Source organism: Pongo abelii, chromosome 12, assembly GCF_028885655.2.
Source record: "Pongo abelii isolate AG06213 chromosome 12, NHGRI_mPonAbe1-v2.0_pri, whole genome shotgun sequence".
In the NCBI taxonomy this organism is placed as follows: domain Eukaryota; kingdom Metazoa; phylum Chordata; class Mammalia; order Primates; family Hominidae; genus Pongo; species Pongo abelii.
In genome coordinates this window covers 93,681,688-93,698,342 of record NC_071997.2, presented here as the reverse complement: position 1 = coordinate 93,698,342, position 16,655 = coordinate 93,681,688, and the positions used below count along the sequence as shown (strand labels likewise).

The 16,655-nt window shown below is 44.4% G+C and overlaps 1 protein-coding gene across 3 annotated transcripts in view; it reads left to right on the top strand.

Annotated features, from left to right (window-relative positions):
- The window catches only part of ARHGEF33 (Rho guanine nucleotide exchange factor 33), an 86,856-nt gene that overhangs the window by 59,618 nt on the left and 10,583 nt on the right, over nt 1–16,655 (top strand). For all 3 annotated transcript variants that reach the window (XM_024242797.2, XM_063713455.1, XM_063713454.1), the window contains 6 exons: nt 1,398–1,530; nt 3,538–3,621; nt 4,750–4,833; nt 7,265–7,413; nt 8,406–8,570; nt 10,210–11,017. In XM_024242797.2, the coding sequence (XP_024098565.1) occupies nt 1,398–1,530; nt 3,538–3,621; nt 4,750–4,833; nt 7,265–7,413; nt 8,406–8,570; nt 10,210–11,017 (1,423 nt within the window). The remainder of the gene's footprint in view (nt 1–1,397; nt 1,531–3,537; nt 3,622–4,749; nt 4,834–7,264; nt 7,414–8,405; nt 8,571–10,209; nt 11,018–16,655) is intronic.

Below are 16,655 nucleotides of genomic sequence, written 5' to 3'. Positions count from 1 at the left end.
GATGGAAGGGTAGAAAAAGTGCTTTGTAAAATTGCAGGGAGTAGCAAGCCAGGCCTGGTCAGTAGCTGTGTTAGGCCGTTCTCACATTGCTATAAAGAATACCTGAGACTGGGTAATTTATAAAGTAAAGAGGTTTAATTGGATCATGGTCCTGCAGGCTGTACAGGAAGCACGATGCTGGCATCTGTTCAGCCTCTGAGGAGGCCTCAGGAAACTTACAATTATGGTGGAAGGCGAAGGGGAAGCAGGCATGTCACATGGCCGCAGCAGGAGCAAGACAGAGAGACGGGAGGCGCTACGCACTTTTAAACAGCCAGAATTCATGAGAACTCACTCACTATCACTATCACTTGGTGGGACAGTACCAAAAGGGATGGTGCTAAACCATTCATGAGAAATTCACCCTCATGATACAATCACCTCTCACCAAGCCCCACTTCCAACACTGGGGTTTACATTTCAGTATGAGAGTTGGGCAGGGACACACATCCAAACTGTATTAATAGCCTACCCAGACAAGACTGTCCTGGCCCAGTATTCCTCTTAGAAACTGAAGAAAAGGAAAAAAGAAACCCTCTGATACCCTACAACTCCCTGAGCTTTTTAGCTGCCAACTTTAAACAAAGTTTCCTACTTACCTAAATTGCAGTCTCCTACTGGTAGCTGAGAATGGTCACGTAGATGCCACCTCAGTGCTGCATCTACAACACTAATTAGAATAGACTATTTTGCACATCAAATAGGAATAGCTCTAAAACATTGAAAAAGGTATCCCTTAGAATTTCCAGAGTGTCATTTAAATGAGCATGTAAAAAGGTCTTTCAAGTGATGTGCTCTTTATTTGTTTGTATTTATTTATTTATTTATTTTGAGACAGAGTCTCGCTTTGTTACCCAGGCTGGGGTGAAGTGGCGTGATCTCAGCTCACTGTAACCTGTACCTCCCGGATTCAAGTGATTCTCCTGCCTTAGCCTCCCAAGTAGCTGGAATTACAGGTGCACGCCACCGTGCCCAGCTAATTTTTGTATTTTTAGTAGAGACAGTGTTTTGCCATGTTGGCCAGGCTGGTCTCGAACTCCTGACCTCAGGTGATGCACCCGACTCCCAAAGTGCTGGGATTACAGGTGTGGCATGCCAGGCCTCTTTATTAGTTCAATACACATTTGTATAGAAGCCATTAGTAAAGGTTTTTTTTTTTTTTTTTGTATTTTTTTTTTTTGTAGTCGGGATATCTGCTATTAGGTGTGCAATGAAAAACTTTAAAAAATCCTAAATGCAGGCCTGTGACTCACAGTATGTTGGATGGCTGGGAGAATGGGCCCTGCTGCATGTATTTTTGTAGGGTCCTTTCTTCTCTACACCTAGTTTGTGTGATTCCGTCTCTATTCTGTTTCAAGCCTCTTCCCTGGCTCTTTACGGTACCTCGTCCAGCAGCACCTGGATCTGCTTCACGCACTGCAGGAAAGGGTCCTGAAGTGGCCACGCCAAGGCGTTCTCGGAGATTTATTCCTTAAGTTAACAAATGATGAGGTAAGGTTTTTTCTGCCCCTCTATACATTTTACTTATATGGATTTGTGTCTCATTTGTCTACTTCTCTTAATAGAAAATCTAGAAGCAGTGAATTTCACAGCTAGAACCACTGAGATCTAGTGTAACTTTCTCATTCTACATACAGATCATGGAATGATTCAGAGAGATTTAAAAGCCTTGCTGAAATCACCCCGCTAGCTAGGTAGTTGGAGATGTGTGACTTTCAGAGCCCTAAGTTAGGTCTTCTGACTTCTAGTTCATAACTTTCCACTGTACTATAACTGCCTCCATTGAATACGCATGTGGATGTGTGTATGTATTGTGTGTGTGTTTGTGTTTATATAAATGTATGTATATATATTTGTGGGCCGGGTGTGGTGGCTCATGCCTGTAATCCCAACACTTTGGGAGGCTGAGGCAGGAGAATTGTTTGAACCCAGGACTTCAAAACTAGCCTGAGCGACACAGCAAGACCCTGTCTCTATTAAATTAAAAAAAAGTATATATACATTAAAACATGTATATATATGCATCTGTGTATATATATACACAGATATATATACACACATGAGATATATACACACACATGCATATATATACACATGAGAGTTTGTATTATACATGTGTATTTTCACACACAATTTTCATTCCTTGGAGATTTTTTTTAAAATGTGATGTGGCTATTATCTTGAATTTTGCAATCTCTATAACATCCTACAAAGAAAATATGATCCAAGCCAGAGACTGCAAACTCAAATGCCTACAGGGCCAGACAGTGGCATAAATGAGTGAAGTGAACACAGTATGGACTGGTGTGAAGTGTGAGCTGCAGTGGATCAGCTGTGTTGTTCTACAAGGAATAGCTACTCAGCTTTATCCAATCATTATGCAGGAAAAAAGGACTAGAGTTGCCAGAGCTTCTGATATTTTAAGAAAAGCTGGAATCCAGAATTTTGTGGGAAATTTTCTTATTTTTAAAAGATTATGTGGGCTAATTAAAATTGGTCTGCAAGCCAGACTTTGCCTGAAATCAATTTCTGTGTATCAATTATTCTCAACTGCGGGTAACAATATAAAGTTTACAAATTATTTTCTTCTACAGAGTGTATATAATGTACTAATATCCTCTAATATCATTTTTACTCACTCGTGTTCAGTATGCTTCCTTTAGCTGAGAATTATTATAACTTTAGAAGCTGAGAATGATTTTCCTAAGGGGATAATGCATAGATAAATATGCAATTAGTGGAAATATGCAATTACTAGAAAATGTTGTGAACTACTGATCTGGATGACATGAAGTGGGATGGGCAGAGTCCCTCATCTGGACATATATGATTGACTGAAATGAAACGGAATTACAAAAATAAAATATACATTTTTATCGTTAAATGACTAAAAAAATATATTTTCAACTTACGTGAACCTCCCTCCTCCCTGGATTCATTATTTCACTTTCTCTCATTAGGGAGGGGATGCTGAGTTTTGATTCCAAAGCAGTAGGGATGTTTACCTTAAAACAAAAATTTTTTTTAGGATACTTTTTTTTTTTTTTTTTTTTGAGCCAGAGTCTCACTCTGTCCCCCAGGCTGGAGTGCGGTGGCGCAATCTCGGCTCACTGCAAGCTCTGCCTCCCGGGTTCACGCCATTCTCCTGCCTCAGCCTCCCGAGTAGCTGAGATTAGAGGCACCCGCCACCATGCCTGGCTAATTTTTTGTATTTTAGTAGAGACGGGGTTTCACCATGTTGCCCAGGCTGGTCTCGAACTCCTGAGCTCAGGCAATCCACCTGCCTTGGCCTCCCAAAGTGCTAGGATTACAGGCGTGAGCCACCGCGCTCGGTCTAAGATAAATTTTTTAAAGCCTCAAAATATATAAAATGAAGAACATATTAAATGAATAAGATAATCTCTGCAAAGTACTCTTCTTTTACATATATGACTCTATAAAAATATTACAGATCCTGTTTTCAGGTTCTTACCATACATTTTTGTGTTTGTTTTAAAGAATAATTTCTTGGATTATTATGTTGCCTACCTAAGGGACCTGCCTGAGTGCATCTCATTGGTTCATGTTGTAGTCCTGAAAGAGGTGAGTTAACGCCATATATATACTATCCTTCATCTGCACATGGCATCATATGATGTTGCTCATCCACCCAGTCAATACAGCGCATGCACTGTGCTTTCTAGGCTGGGGAATGGCCTGAACACAGCCACTAATACCACTACCTGGCATTAAAGGAACTCACTTGAGGATCAGTGCCACTGTGCTGGTCCTCTCCCTGCCTTACTGACCCTCTGTTCCATTCTGTTGGAACTACAGACAAACTATAGTTCTATAATGGGCATTCTATGCAGAGATCTCCAGGCTGCAGCTTACATGCTGTATGTGGTGGGTTTTTTTCCAGTCTCAGAAGATGTGACTCTGAATATTAAACTTCAGTCATCCTTTGTCAGTTTATAAGATCATAAGGTGGCTCTAGTCATGTTGCTTGAAGTATTGCTACTGCAATGATACATTAGGTGCTCAGTAAGCACATACACATCTATAACAACTTAGTTATTTCAGATCAATAGGAAAAAACAGTATCAAAAGCCCCAACACTAAGAGTTAATCAAATTTCACAAAGGGGAGAGGCTCTGTCTTACTAAGTTTCTACTTCAAGCCCCCACTACTCCCAACCCAGTATAATGCCTACCATGTTAGCTTTCAGCGAATATCTGGGAAAGAGAAGAGAAGGAAAAGGAAGGGACACAGAGAAAGTGCAGCATGTTTTCTGCGGCCAGGCCAGCTAACTAAGTTCTAATGACACTCCCTTTTCCATTCTCCTGAAGCGCCAAGTCTCCCTTAGAGCCTATGACTACACCATTGTCATGATTACTTGCTGGAGAGTCTTAATGAATTAATTCAGCTCAATATAGTTCATTGAGTGCCCGCTTCTGTCTGGAACTGCGCTGAGTGGAAGGAGAGGGTAGTTTGGAAATTAGGGTGGATTCAAAATAAGTATATGATATGCTCCCTGCGGGAGAAGAGCTGTCTCCTAGGGCATATCCCTGAACATGTGGCCTCTCCCATGAGAGATCAATGCTCCATGACAATCTCCGGGAAGAAAATGCTCTGGGAGGAAACCCTTCCTACTCTGGTGGGACTGATTCGAGGTTCTGCTGCCACAGCTGGAGGAACAGTGAAGAGTGACTTGACCTTTCTTTCATTCAGGGTGATGAAGAGATTAAATCTGACATCTACACGTTGTTTTTTCACATAGTCCAGCGCATCCCTGAATATCTGATACATCTGCAGGTAGGCATGGGTGGGAAAGCCACCAAACTGATTTGCATGCTAAATAATTATTGGTTTTTGGCTCCCAACTGAGAAATACTGTAAAGCCTCAAGAATCATTAATATTTCTAAGAAGTGTTTACTTAGATTGTTATGATTACCCGATAACCCATAATACCCTGTGGTATGAGCTAAAATCTTTTTTTTTTTTTTTTTGAGGCAGAGTCTTGCTCTGTCACCCAGGCTGGAGTACAGTGGTGCGATCTTGACTCACTGCAACCTCTGCCTCCTGAGTTCAAGTTACTCTCCTGCTTCAGCCTCCCGAGTAGTTGGGACTACAGGCATGTACCACCATGCCCAGCTAATTTTTGTATTTTTAGTAGAGATGGGGTTTCACCATGTTGGCCAGGCTGGTCTTGAACTCCTGACCTCAAGTGATCCGCCTGCCTCAGCCTCCCAAAGTGCTGGGATTACAGGTGTGAGCCGTTGCAGCCAGCCTAAAATCTTTATTTCTAAAAATTTTCAGCTCATGATGCTTACCTCTGAAGTTCTATCTTTACTTACTAGCAACTTCCATCTCAGCTGATCCAGGATCTTTCTAGAACCACTCCTGCTAGATTCCAAGCACCTCATCCAGTTCTTTCCATTTTGGTTTTACAGCGATCTAAATGCCACCACCTGACATCTAAATATCCATCTAACCTGTTCACTTAACTGCTATCCTGACTACTTTCTTTTGGCATGGGTCCAAGGTTCTACCATGCCATGCTTAAGCTTTATGTCACAGAAGAGGCATGAAGATGATGAGCTGATGTCTTCACACCATTTTCCTGCAGGACTTGTGATATCCTGGAGGAAGAAGAGTTGAAAGAGAGGTTCACTAATCCCCACCAGACCCTCTTCTTCCCACCACCCACCTGTTCTGGTTTAATTGCTGACTGATCTTCTTAAGTAATTCAAGGCAAGCGTCTTAGAAATGCTTGGGATTAATTTCAGGTAGAAGTAGTCCAGTAGTCCAGTATCAAAGTATCAATATTGAAAAGACTTTTTTTTTTTTGAGACAGGGTCTGGCTCTGTTGCTCAGGCTGGAGTGCAGTGGTGTGATCTTGGCTTGATCTTGGCTCACTGCAGCGTCAACCTCCCAGGCTCAAGCAATGCTCCCACCTCGGCCTCCTGAGTAGTTGAGACTACAGGCGCTTGCCACCATGCCTGGCTTATTTTTGTTTTTTTTTTTGTTTGTTTGTTTTTTTGAGATGGAGTCTCGCTCTGTCACCCAGGCTGGAGTGCAGTGGCGCAATCTCAGCTCACTGCAACCTCCGCCTCCCGGGTTAGTGCCATTTTCCTGCCTCAGCCTCCCAAGTAGCTGGGCCTACAGGTGCCCACCACCACACCTGGCTAATTTTTGTGTTTTTAGTGGAGATGGGGTTTCACTGTGTTAGCCAGGATGGTCTCGATCTCCTGGTGATCTGCCTGCCTCGCCTCCCAAAGTGCTGGGATTACAGGTGTGAGCCACTACCCGGGCCCTGAAAAGACTTTCAATTGTATATAGCTTTAGATCCTAAAAGCATTTTCTCAAATAATGGTCTTATTTAATCCTTTCAACAATCCCATGAAATAGGTATTATTGTTGTCATGTTTTACAAGAGAAAATGCAGGGCCAAAGAAGTTAACAATTTACCCAAGTTAACACACCTAGTAGGTAAAAAAAACTAGGACTGAAACCCAGGTTTTGCAAATAGTAGAATATGGCAAACAAGCCCTGGTTCTACTCTCTGACTTGAGTTCAAATCTTGCCTCCATTATTTACTAGATGTGTGACCTGATGAAGATCATTTACCTTCTTCGTACCTCGATTTCCTTATTTGTTAAATGGAGTTTATTAACAGTACCTATTTAAGCAGGTTGCGGTAACAATTAAATGAGATAATATACATAAAGGGCTTACTACCTGGCAATAGGAAGTACTCGATACATTTTAGCTTTCCCAAATCCAAGTCCTAGGCATGTTCCACTACAGCACAGCGGGGAATGTAACAGGAGGGGCCACCAGGCTTGATCATAAACATCCCCCTCCGTCGCCTGCCTTGATGCCTGACGTTCTCAACATTGGTCTGGCTCTTTTGAGTTAAGGTACTACTTATAGACAGTAATTGTTAGAATGCTGCTATTATTTCAGAGGTCTAATTAGGAGATGCTTCTAACTTTTCAGATGAAATTATTTTATGTTCACATTCAACTCAAACAGGTACGAAAGTGACTTATTTTCCGTTGGTATGATAGAGAGCAGCCAGTTTGACCTTTCAGCGTATAATTAGATGGGTCATGTGTATTGCTCATTGTTTTGATTAAATGGCTATGAATCTCCCACAATAGATCAAGGTGAGGTGCAGAAGAGAAAAAACAAATTTTCATGCTAATTATGCAATGCTGCTTCCTTTTCCCCTCCATCCAGAACGTCCTGAAGTTCACAGAGCAGGAGCACCCTGACTATTATCTACTACTGGTGTGTGTCCAGCGCCTCCGAGTATTTATCTCACACTACACCCTGCTGTTTCAATGCAATGAAGATTTGCTTATTCAGAAACGGAAAAAGCTCAAGAAGTAAGGTTCTGATGGTGCAGTCTAGAGGGTCGAAGACCAGTTACTATGGGTGTCTTTCACAAGTAACCACGTTGTGTTAAGTAGCTGAAATGCAGTGGTGGGAGGTAGAAGGGAAGAGAGAAGGGGAGAGAAAGAGCTAGTCAGGCTGGCTATAGGAGCAAGACACTGACTACCCTACCCGGTGGAAGTTATTTTAGCAAAAAAAACACCTCACTCTACTGCTTACATAGACCCCCTCTCATTCCCATGTTGCTAACCACCTCAAAAATAGTTCAACTGCCCTAAACTTGCCTGGTTCAAAATTGCAGTTAAAAGGCCACAACATAGTTTTCTTTATTAATTCAACAGATATTTATTGAGCACCTATTGTGTGTCAGGCACTGTTCCATGCACTGAATATACTGAAAGGAACAAAATGGCCCCAACCAAATCTTTGCCACATGGAGCTTCCTTTTTAGAGTTGGACAGTGAACAAATAAATAAGATGGTGATATGTGATATGGATAAAAGTAAAGCAAATAAGGGAGAAGAATTTCAAATAGGTTTTATATTAGGGAGAAATAGGAAGTGTTGATTAGGGAGGATCTGAGCTTCGGAGGGAACAGAAGCAACCCACAGCACAGCTTCCTAATGACCTGGATTTCCTTCAATTTCATCCCAACTCCTGTGGAGGAAAACAACCATTTCTGTGGAAGCTTCAGACCAGAAAAATATGCTGTCTCCCAAGCCAGGGTTGCTGTTATGGAAGATGTCTCTCCATACCCCCAACCCCTTCCCCCAAGCTCTTTTCAGCCAGTGAATCAGCTTCCCTAGTCCTGCCAGCTTGCACCCTATTAAGCAAAGCAACTTAGTTTGCAAAGGCCCCTGGAGACAGAGACCTTCACAGCAAACTTTATCTGAGACATCTCTCTATCTTTTTTGGCATAATCTATGTGTTCAGAGAGCCAGTTTGCCACTGTACAACCTGAGAACTGTTACTTCTATTCTGTTAGGTCATCCATGGCGAAGCTGTACAAAGGGCTGGCTTCTCAGTGTGCCAATGCTGGGCAAGATGCTTCCCCCACTGCAGGTCCTGAGGCTGTCCGTGACACTGTGATCCACTCAGAAGAGTTGCTGCAACCCTACCCTTCTGCTCCCAGTTCTGGCCCTGCCGTCACGTAAGCACCTGTTGCTGTGCGAAGGTTAATGCCAATGGCTTTGGGATCCAGCCAGTCTGTGTGGGTTAGCAGGGCAGCCTAGATTCCTCCATCCCCTTTCCCTATCAGGCCTATATGTGCCAACCAAGCAGCCAACCCGATGCTCGGGTCCCAGAGGAAGGCACTAATGTTAAGGGACAGGTGTAGAAAGTGGGAAGAGAGGCAGAAAGTAGATATTTACTTCATGGATCACTTCAACTCTTGAGGCAGTTACAAAACTTCATCTTCTTTGAAATGCAACAAATAGAGCCAAAATATGAAACCCCTAGAGATTATACCCAGACCGAACAATATGGCTGCCACTGCACTCTGCGTATGGAAAATAAAACCCCCAATCTTTCTTCCAAGTTAAAAGAGAATTCAAATGAGGTCAATATTTTGTTTCACTCTTTCACATGTTAACGTGAGACCTAATTTTCATTTTAAGACCACCAGAGTAAGATACTGGTTTTAGCATTTATATTTGTATTGTTTTTATTTTTTTTGAGACCGAGGTACAATGGCATGATCTCAGCTCACTGCAACCTCCGCCTCCCAGGTTCAAGGGATTCTCCTGCCTCAGCCTCCCGACTAGCTGGGATTACAGGCGCCTGCCACCATGCCCGGCTAATTTTTGTACTTAGTAGAGACAGGGTTTTACCATGTTGGCCAGGCTGCCACCATGCCCGGCTAATTTTTGTACTTTTAGTAGAGACAGGGTTTTACCATGTTGGCCAGGCTGGTCTCAAACTCCTGACCTCAGGTGATCTGTCTGCCTCGGCCTCCCAAAGTCTTTGTGCATTTTTGTGGTAGAATTAAAATATGAATACATAAACTAGCAGAATAACCACTTCTGGTCAGTGTCCACTTACATCTGTCAATTTAAGTCCAGAACAACTGGACATCCCATCTGATGGTACACTATCCTAGTCTGTAAACTGTGTAAATTATCCATTACCCATGACTCCAAAACCAAAAACCCTCCATGAAATTGGGCATATCGAGTGACAGCTTTTACATGTTGGTAATTCTTTGTGGGTGGAGGTTTGAGATGAATTATACAGCATGCTTTACAGTGACAAGGAATATTTTAAATTTTTTTAATGAAAATTTCAAATTTACATAGAAGAGTTCAGTGAACTCCACATGCCCTCATCCAGATTCAACAGTTATCAAGATCATGCCACGTTTACTTTAGCTAGGAACGTAATTTGTTTCTGAGTGTGAAGATCCGCAAGTCGAACAGAAGTTGAGTTTCCATTATTTTGTATGACTCTGCTAGGGCAAGCAAGGGAGAGAGGAGAGTTGAAGGTGTGCCTTGGAGCACCGCAGGTGGTGAGGAGGGTCAAGGCTTCCACGCGGGGTGATGACCGTCCCTGGCCCGCAGGCCATTTCCCAGAAGCTCAGACAATACCTTCGGGCCTCCGCTCGACGGACTGCCTTGTCCACTCTCCGCCTGGGAAAGGGGGTTCGTGGGAGCGCCTTAGTGGAAGTTTGTGGAGCTCAGGAGGTGGCATGCACAGGCGCCTCGGAGCGCGGCCCCAAGGGGCGCTGGCAGGCGAGAAGCCTGCACTAACCGGCCGTAAGCACACCTCTTTTGTACTCTGTTTCCCCCCTAAAGACATCTGATGCCCCCAGTGAAGAAAAGCCAACAGCAGCAAAGCCTGATGGAGAGCATGCAGCCCGGGAAGCCCAGTGACTGGGAGCTGGAGGGCAGGAAGCACGAGCGGCCCGAGAGCCTTCTGGCACCGACGCAGTTCTGCGCGGCCGAGCAGGACGTGAAGGCGCTGGCCGGGCCCCTGCAGGCCATTCCGGAGATGGACTTCGAGCCCTCTCCGGCGGAGCCGCTGGGCAACGTGGAGCGCTCCCTGCGCGCCCCGGCCGAGCTCCTGCCCGATGCCCGCGGCTTCGTGCCCGCGGCCTACGAAGAGTTCGAGTACGGCGGCGAGATCTTCGCGCTGCCCGCGCCCTACGACGAGGAGCCGTTCCAGGCTCCGGCCCTCTTCGAGAACTGCTCGCCCGCCTCCTCCGAGTCCAGCCTGGACATCTGCTTCCTGCGGCCCGTCAGCTTCGCCATGGAGGCCGAGCGGCCGGAGCACCCGCTGCAGCCGCTGCCCAAGAGCGCTACGTCGCCGGCGGGCAGCAGCAGCGCCTACAAGCTGGAGGCGGCGGCGCAGGCGCACGGCAAGGCCAAGCCGCTGAGCCGCTCTCTCAAAGAGTTCCCGCGTGCGCCGCCAGCCGACGGCGTGGCCCCGCGCCTCTACAGCACGCGCAGCAGCAGCGGCGGCCGCGCGCCCATCAAGGCCGAGCGCGCCGCGCAGCCGCACGGCCCGGCCGCCGCCGCCGTCGCCGCCCGCGGCGCACCCAGGACCTTCTTCCCCCAACAGAGGTCCCAAAGCGAAAAACAGACCTATTTGGAAGTAAGGAGGGTAAAGTAAAACCGAACCGAAACCCACAGCGTCGACGGCCCCAGGCCTAGTTCTGCAGGAAGCATCCCGAGTTCTCCTAGCGTGGAGGGGAGCAGGGCCGGGCCAGGCTGGGGGGCGGCTGCGCGAGCCGTCGGCGGGCGGAGGCGGAGGGAGAGCAGGCGCAGCCCCCGCGCCCTGCGAGCTGTAGGCTGCTGGGCCTTGGAAGGCGAGTGGCAGCGCCTGTTCTCCAGTAACAGGACCCAAAGAGCTTGCCTCATATGGTACACGAGGGATGGCAGAGGTAGCAGGGAAGCCCGCCACTCTTTAGAGCTGATTAACACACACACATTTAGGGAGTTATGGGGAATCTCTTCCCGCTTATGTGAAGAGTTGCAGTTTTTTCAGAGCCCCGCACGCAGGTCCCGGGCCAGTGTGTTTCTTCTCTCTGTGAGGTGTCGTTTCTATGTTGAGAATATGGAACACGGTGCGCCAGCCTACTCCACTTCCTCCCGGCAGCATTCTTGCTTGTAGCTAGGGAGGAGGCAACTTGCCCCAGCTCAAGGTAGACCCGCTGCGCAATTTGCTGCAAAGCCAGCTTTATTTCTGCTTGCTTTTCTTTTGACTGGAAAAGAGTGTCCTATTAATTTGCAAACTCTATTGGGACAGGGACATCCTAAAATAGAAACACCTTCTTTGACCTCAGTGAATGTTGAGGTATTCTGATGGCCAACCCCTGTGTCTGCAGGTCTACCGGTGTTTGATATTTTGGTGTCTAATTGTGGTGTCTGCGAGCCTGGAGGGCATTTAAAGAGGTCTTTAAATACTTATCCACGAAGTGCTAATAGTTTCTGAGCAAATAATTGCTCTGATCTGATTAAGCAGAGCATAAGTAACATGATAGCTCTGACCTGTGCGACCACCCTTCCGTTCCAACTATTCTCATTTTCTTTATTTTATTTTATTTTATTATTATTATACTTTAAGTTTTAGGGTACATGTGCACAACGTGCAGGTTAGTTACATATGTATACATGTGCCATGCCGGTGTGCTGCACCCATCAACTCGTCATTTAGCATTAGGTATATCTCCTAATGCTATCCCTCCCCCCTCCCCCCACCCCACAACAGTCCCCAGAGTGTGATGTTCCCCTTCCTGTGTCCATGTGTTCTCATTGTTCAATTCCCATCTATGAGTGAGAACATGCGGTGTTTGGTTTTTTGTCCTTGCGACAGTTTACTGAGAATGATGATTTCCAATTTCATCCAGGTCCCTACAAAGGACATGAACTCATCATTTTTTATGGCTGCATAGTATTCCATGGTGTATATGTGCCACATTTCCTTAATCCAGTCTATCATCGTTGGACATTTGGGTTGGTTCCAAGTCTTTGCTATTGTGAAACTATTCTCATTTTCGAATGGAAACAGTGATGACACTGACTTTTTTCATTCATTAATTTTTCAGCAAACACTGAGTTCTTGTCTTGTACCAGGCTCTGTGCTAATTGCTGAAAATTCAGAAATAAACCAGTCTCTATCCTCCGGGACCACTGGCTAAGTACAGGAAGGAGACACAGGAACGCAGAATTATGTAATAAACTGTGGGAGCACATGGGAGGGATATTTAAAACCTTTGGGGTCATGGTGGTCAGAGAAGGCCTCCTAGATAAGTTGAATGTCTGAATTAGATTATAAAAGCTGCCTAGAAGTTGGCTAGGGGAAGAGTGAGGTAGGGAAGCATGAGAAAAGCATGGTGATGCCTTTTCTCTGGCATACTGTGCCAAGTCAAAGTGGTGGAAATTAGGCCAGAGGAACAGGAAGGGGCGGGATCATGAAGAGCCTTGGAGCTTGCTGCCCACCTGCACTCCAGCAGTCAAAGTCTGTGTCTGGTCCCTGCAGAGGACAAAAACATGTAATAGTGTGCTCAGCTAAAGCTGCTGAGGTTCCCTGGGGTTCTCAGATTTTCCTCTAGCTCTGATTTTCAACTCCAAGCTTTGTAAAATTTGATTAGGCAGAATTTCTTGGAGAAATCAATCTTAGGCATGTGTCAGAGTTTAGAAGTTTATTGAAAGGGGAAGTAAATGGAAATTATAGTGCCAATTCAGTGTGACTTGGGATAAGCAGAGGTTTACATACAAACCTAACTAGTATAGTCTGTACTGTAAAGAACTTTTATTTCATGTGTAATAACAATGTCCTTTTGTAGTTGATTTATGAAAAATTTGGTGTTCAACAATTGTAAGGCAAAAACCATTAATCAGAAATATATCGGAGAAGCAAACAATGAATAATATATTTGTGGCTGTTTACCAGACATACCAAGTAACAATAAACAATGTATCAGGAACCGTTAATTGCACATACTGGCCAGCAAGTTTCATCTCCTTACAGTGTAAGACATGCGTCAAGTCAGTTCAGAATGAGATACCAAGGAAATTGCAAATGGAAGTCAGTTAAAAGAGGCATTTTCTCTAGCAATATCATTAAAATTTTCAAGCATGCAAAGTTCCTATTACTTATTTCTGTTTCTGGACACACTTTTTCTTTCTAAAAACTTAAAAGGCCCTGGTTGTGGCCGGGTGCAGTGGCTCACACCTGTAATCCTAGCACTTTGGGAGGCCAAGGTGGGCGGATCATGAGGTCAGGAGATGGAGACCATCCTGGTTAACACGGTGAAACCCCGTCTCTACTAAAAATACAAAAAAAAAAAAAAAAAAAAATTAGCTGGGCATGGTGGTGAGCGCCTGTAGTCCCAGCTACTCAGGAGGCTAGGCGAGAGAATGGCGTGAACCCGGGAGGTGGAGCTTGCAGTGAGCCGAGATCGCATCACTGCACTCCAGCCTGGGCGAAAGTGTGAGACTCTGTCTCAAAAAAAAAAAAAAAAAAGGCCCTGGTTATTAGGAGTCCTAGAGCGAGGTGGCATGCAGAGTGCAGGTGGGCAGAGACCATGTGGGTATACATATGTGCATGGGCATGTATGTGTATGTCTGCATGTCTAAGTATATGTGTGCATGTTTGTGTGTGTTGGAGGTGATGGTGGAATGGTGTTTTAGTTGCAAAAGATAAACCCCTCAAAAGCTCTATCCTTAAAGGTATCAACTCTTTGCTTTTGAGATGTGCAAAACTCCTAGTGTTTCATCCCTTTAAATACTCTGTATATCTTTCACCTAGCCCAGCAGAGCTAGCTGAGACCTAGTCTTTAGTGTTTGGTCCCTTTTAGAGTCAAGAAAGGAGATGGTATGCTCTAGTGAGAACACGTGACTGTCAGGAGATCTAGGTTCTAGTCCTGGCTCTGCTGCCCAGTAGCTGTGTGCTTTTGGACAAGTCGCTTGGCTTTTCTGTGCCTCCAGTTGTCTCAAAATCAAACAACCTATCTCACAGGGTTGTTGGGAGGATCAGGCCAAAGAAGATACAATTTTCGAGTAGGCTTTATAAAGTATGAAATGCTATTGAGATCATGGTTCCATAGAACGATTTTCCTTAAACCATTAATAGATTTGGTCACTAAATAGTCTCTAAAAGCCCATTTCTCAAAATATGGTCCTTGGGGGTAGTAGCAAATGCATTGCCTGGGAACTTGTTATAGATGCAGAATTTGCACCCCAGACTTACTGAATAAGAATTTAGGATCATTCGCAGGTGATTCATATAAACATTAAGTGTAGGTGGGCAGAAGCATGCCTTAAGTCAGTGGTCCCCGACTTTTTTGGCACCAGGGATCAGTTTTGGGAAAGGCAGTTTTTCCACAGACTGCAGAGGGGGAGGTGGTTTCGAGATGATTCAAGTGCATTACATTTATTATGTACTTTATTTCTGTTATTATTACATTGTAATATATAATGAAATAATTATACAACTCACCATAATCTAGGATCAGTGGGAGCCCTGAGTTTGTTTTCCTCCAACTAGATGGTCGCATCTGGGGGTGATGGGTGAGAGTGACACCTGAAGTGTGTCAGTTATGTCCAGTGTACTCTGTAATCTCATTTTGGTTGCTGTCACTGCAGAAAACCCTGCTTCACAAAGACGGGATGCAGGAGATGGAAGCAGGCTTTTCAGTGCTTTGTGGCCATCTCATGATATTCTGCCTTGACTATAATCCAGAACGTATGGAGATTTGAAATTGTCTCAAACCTACTTTTAAGCCACCAGAGGCAGCTGTACCATTGAAGTGCATCAACTCACTTGCCACTGTAAAGCCTGCCACCAGATGCAGCTTAATTGTCACTTGCCACTTGCTGGTAGGGTTTCGATATGAGTCTGCAAGCAATTGCTTTATTGTGGTGTCTGTGCAGTCAAACCTCTCTGCTGATGCTGATCTGTATTTGCAGCCACTCCCCAGCATTAGCATCATCGTCTCCGCCCCACCTCAGATCATCAGGCATAAGATTCTCACAAGGAGTGCGCAGCCTAGATTCCTTGCATGTGCATTTCACAATAGGGTTTGTGCACCTATGAAAGTCTAATGCCACTGCTGATCTGACAGAAGGTGGAGCCCAGGCAGTAATGCAGGCAATGGGGAGCGGCTATAAATGCAGATGAAGCTTTGCTTGCTCACCCACCCCACTGCTCACCACCTGCTGTGTGGCCCAGTTCCTAACAGGTCACAGACCAGTACTGGGAGTTGGGGACCCCTCCCTTAAATCATTCGTTTTCAAATCTAAGTGTGCATGAGGTTACCTAGGCCTAACTGCAGAGATTCTGATTCACAAAGTCTGGGATGGGGCTCAAGAAGCTACATTTTAAGTAAAGGCCCAACCTGATCCTGTAGTCACAGGACCACACTTTAAGAAACACTGCATGTCTAGCTCCATGGTCTAGTTATGAATCTTAGTAGAATCTCAGAGAATTTCTGTATCTGCAACCCCCAGTTCTCAAAGTCAGACCCATATGGTTCCTGAAAAAAAAAAAAAAATCCACCCTCACACTTTGCTTCTCTGTCAGCAAGCAGTCACCCATCTAATTCATGAGACTTTTAGGGCATCATTGGTGTGGTTTTTGTCTTGACTTCTTGGGGTTCTCTAAAGGTTATTCAAAATTCAGCAGCTGTTTTTAAAGTTGCTTTTAAATTATAGTCACCTCAAGGTAAATACTTTGTTCATATGGAATATAAACATGTATATAAGTGCATATCTGGCTTATATGCATATAAATATACATGCACTTCTATTTAGCACATCTCACACTTAAAAAAAACTAGAGAGGTCACAAAAGATACAGCCTTATTTTTAACTTATTTTACTTTATACTCCAAATAGCATGGGTTAAGAATTCTAAAAACTGTATTACAGGCATATTTGCAGGTTGAAAGTATTAGTTGACATTTACTTCTAAACAGGTCTGACTTGTCAAAAATGCCTTCCCTCGTTTATGCTTAAAATGGAGAGTTAGGAACATGAGTTTAAAACTAGCATCACAAGTAACGAACATCCTTATTTTGTAGAAAGAGAAACACCTAGAGATAAGAAGGGACTGCTACTGGTTTTCTAGCACGACAGTGTTGGTGTCAAAATAAGAATTTATTCACTCGTGGAGGACGTTCTTGCAGTCTTCTTTTAAAGTCCACTTTTTAAACATTAGCTAATGTTCTTTATTTCCTTATCTTTAATTATTGTTACATATTACACTAGACTATTTGCCTTGATACCTAGAAAATACT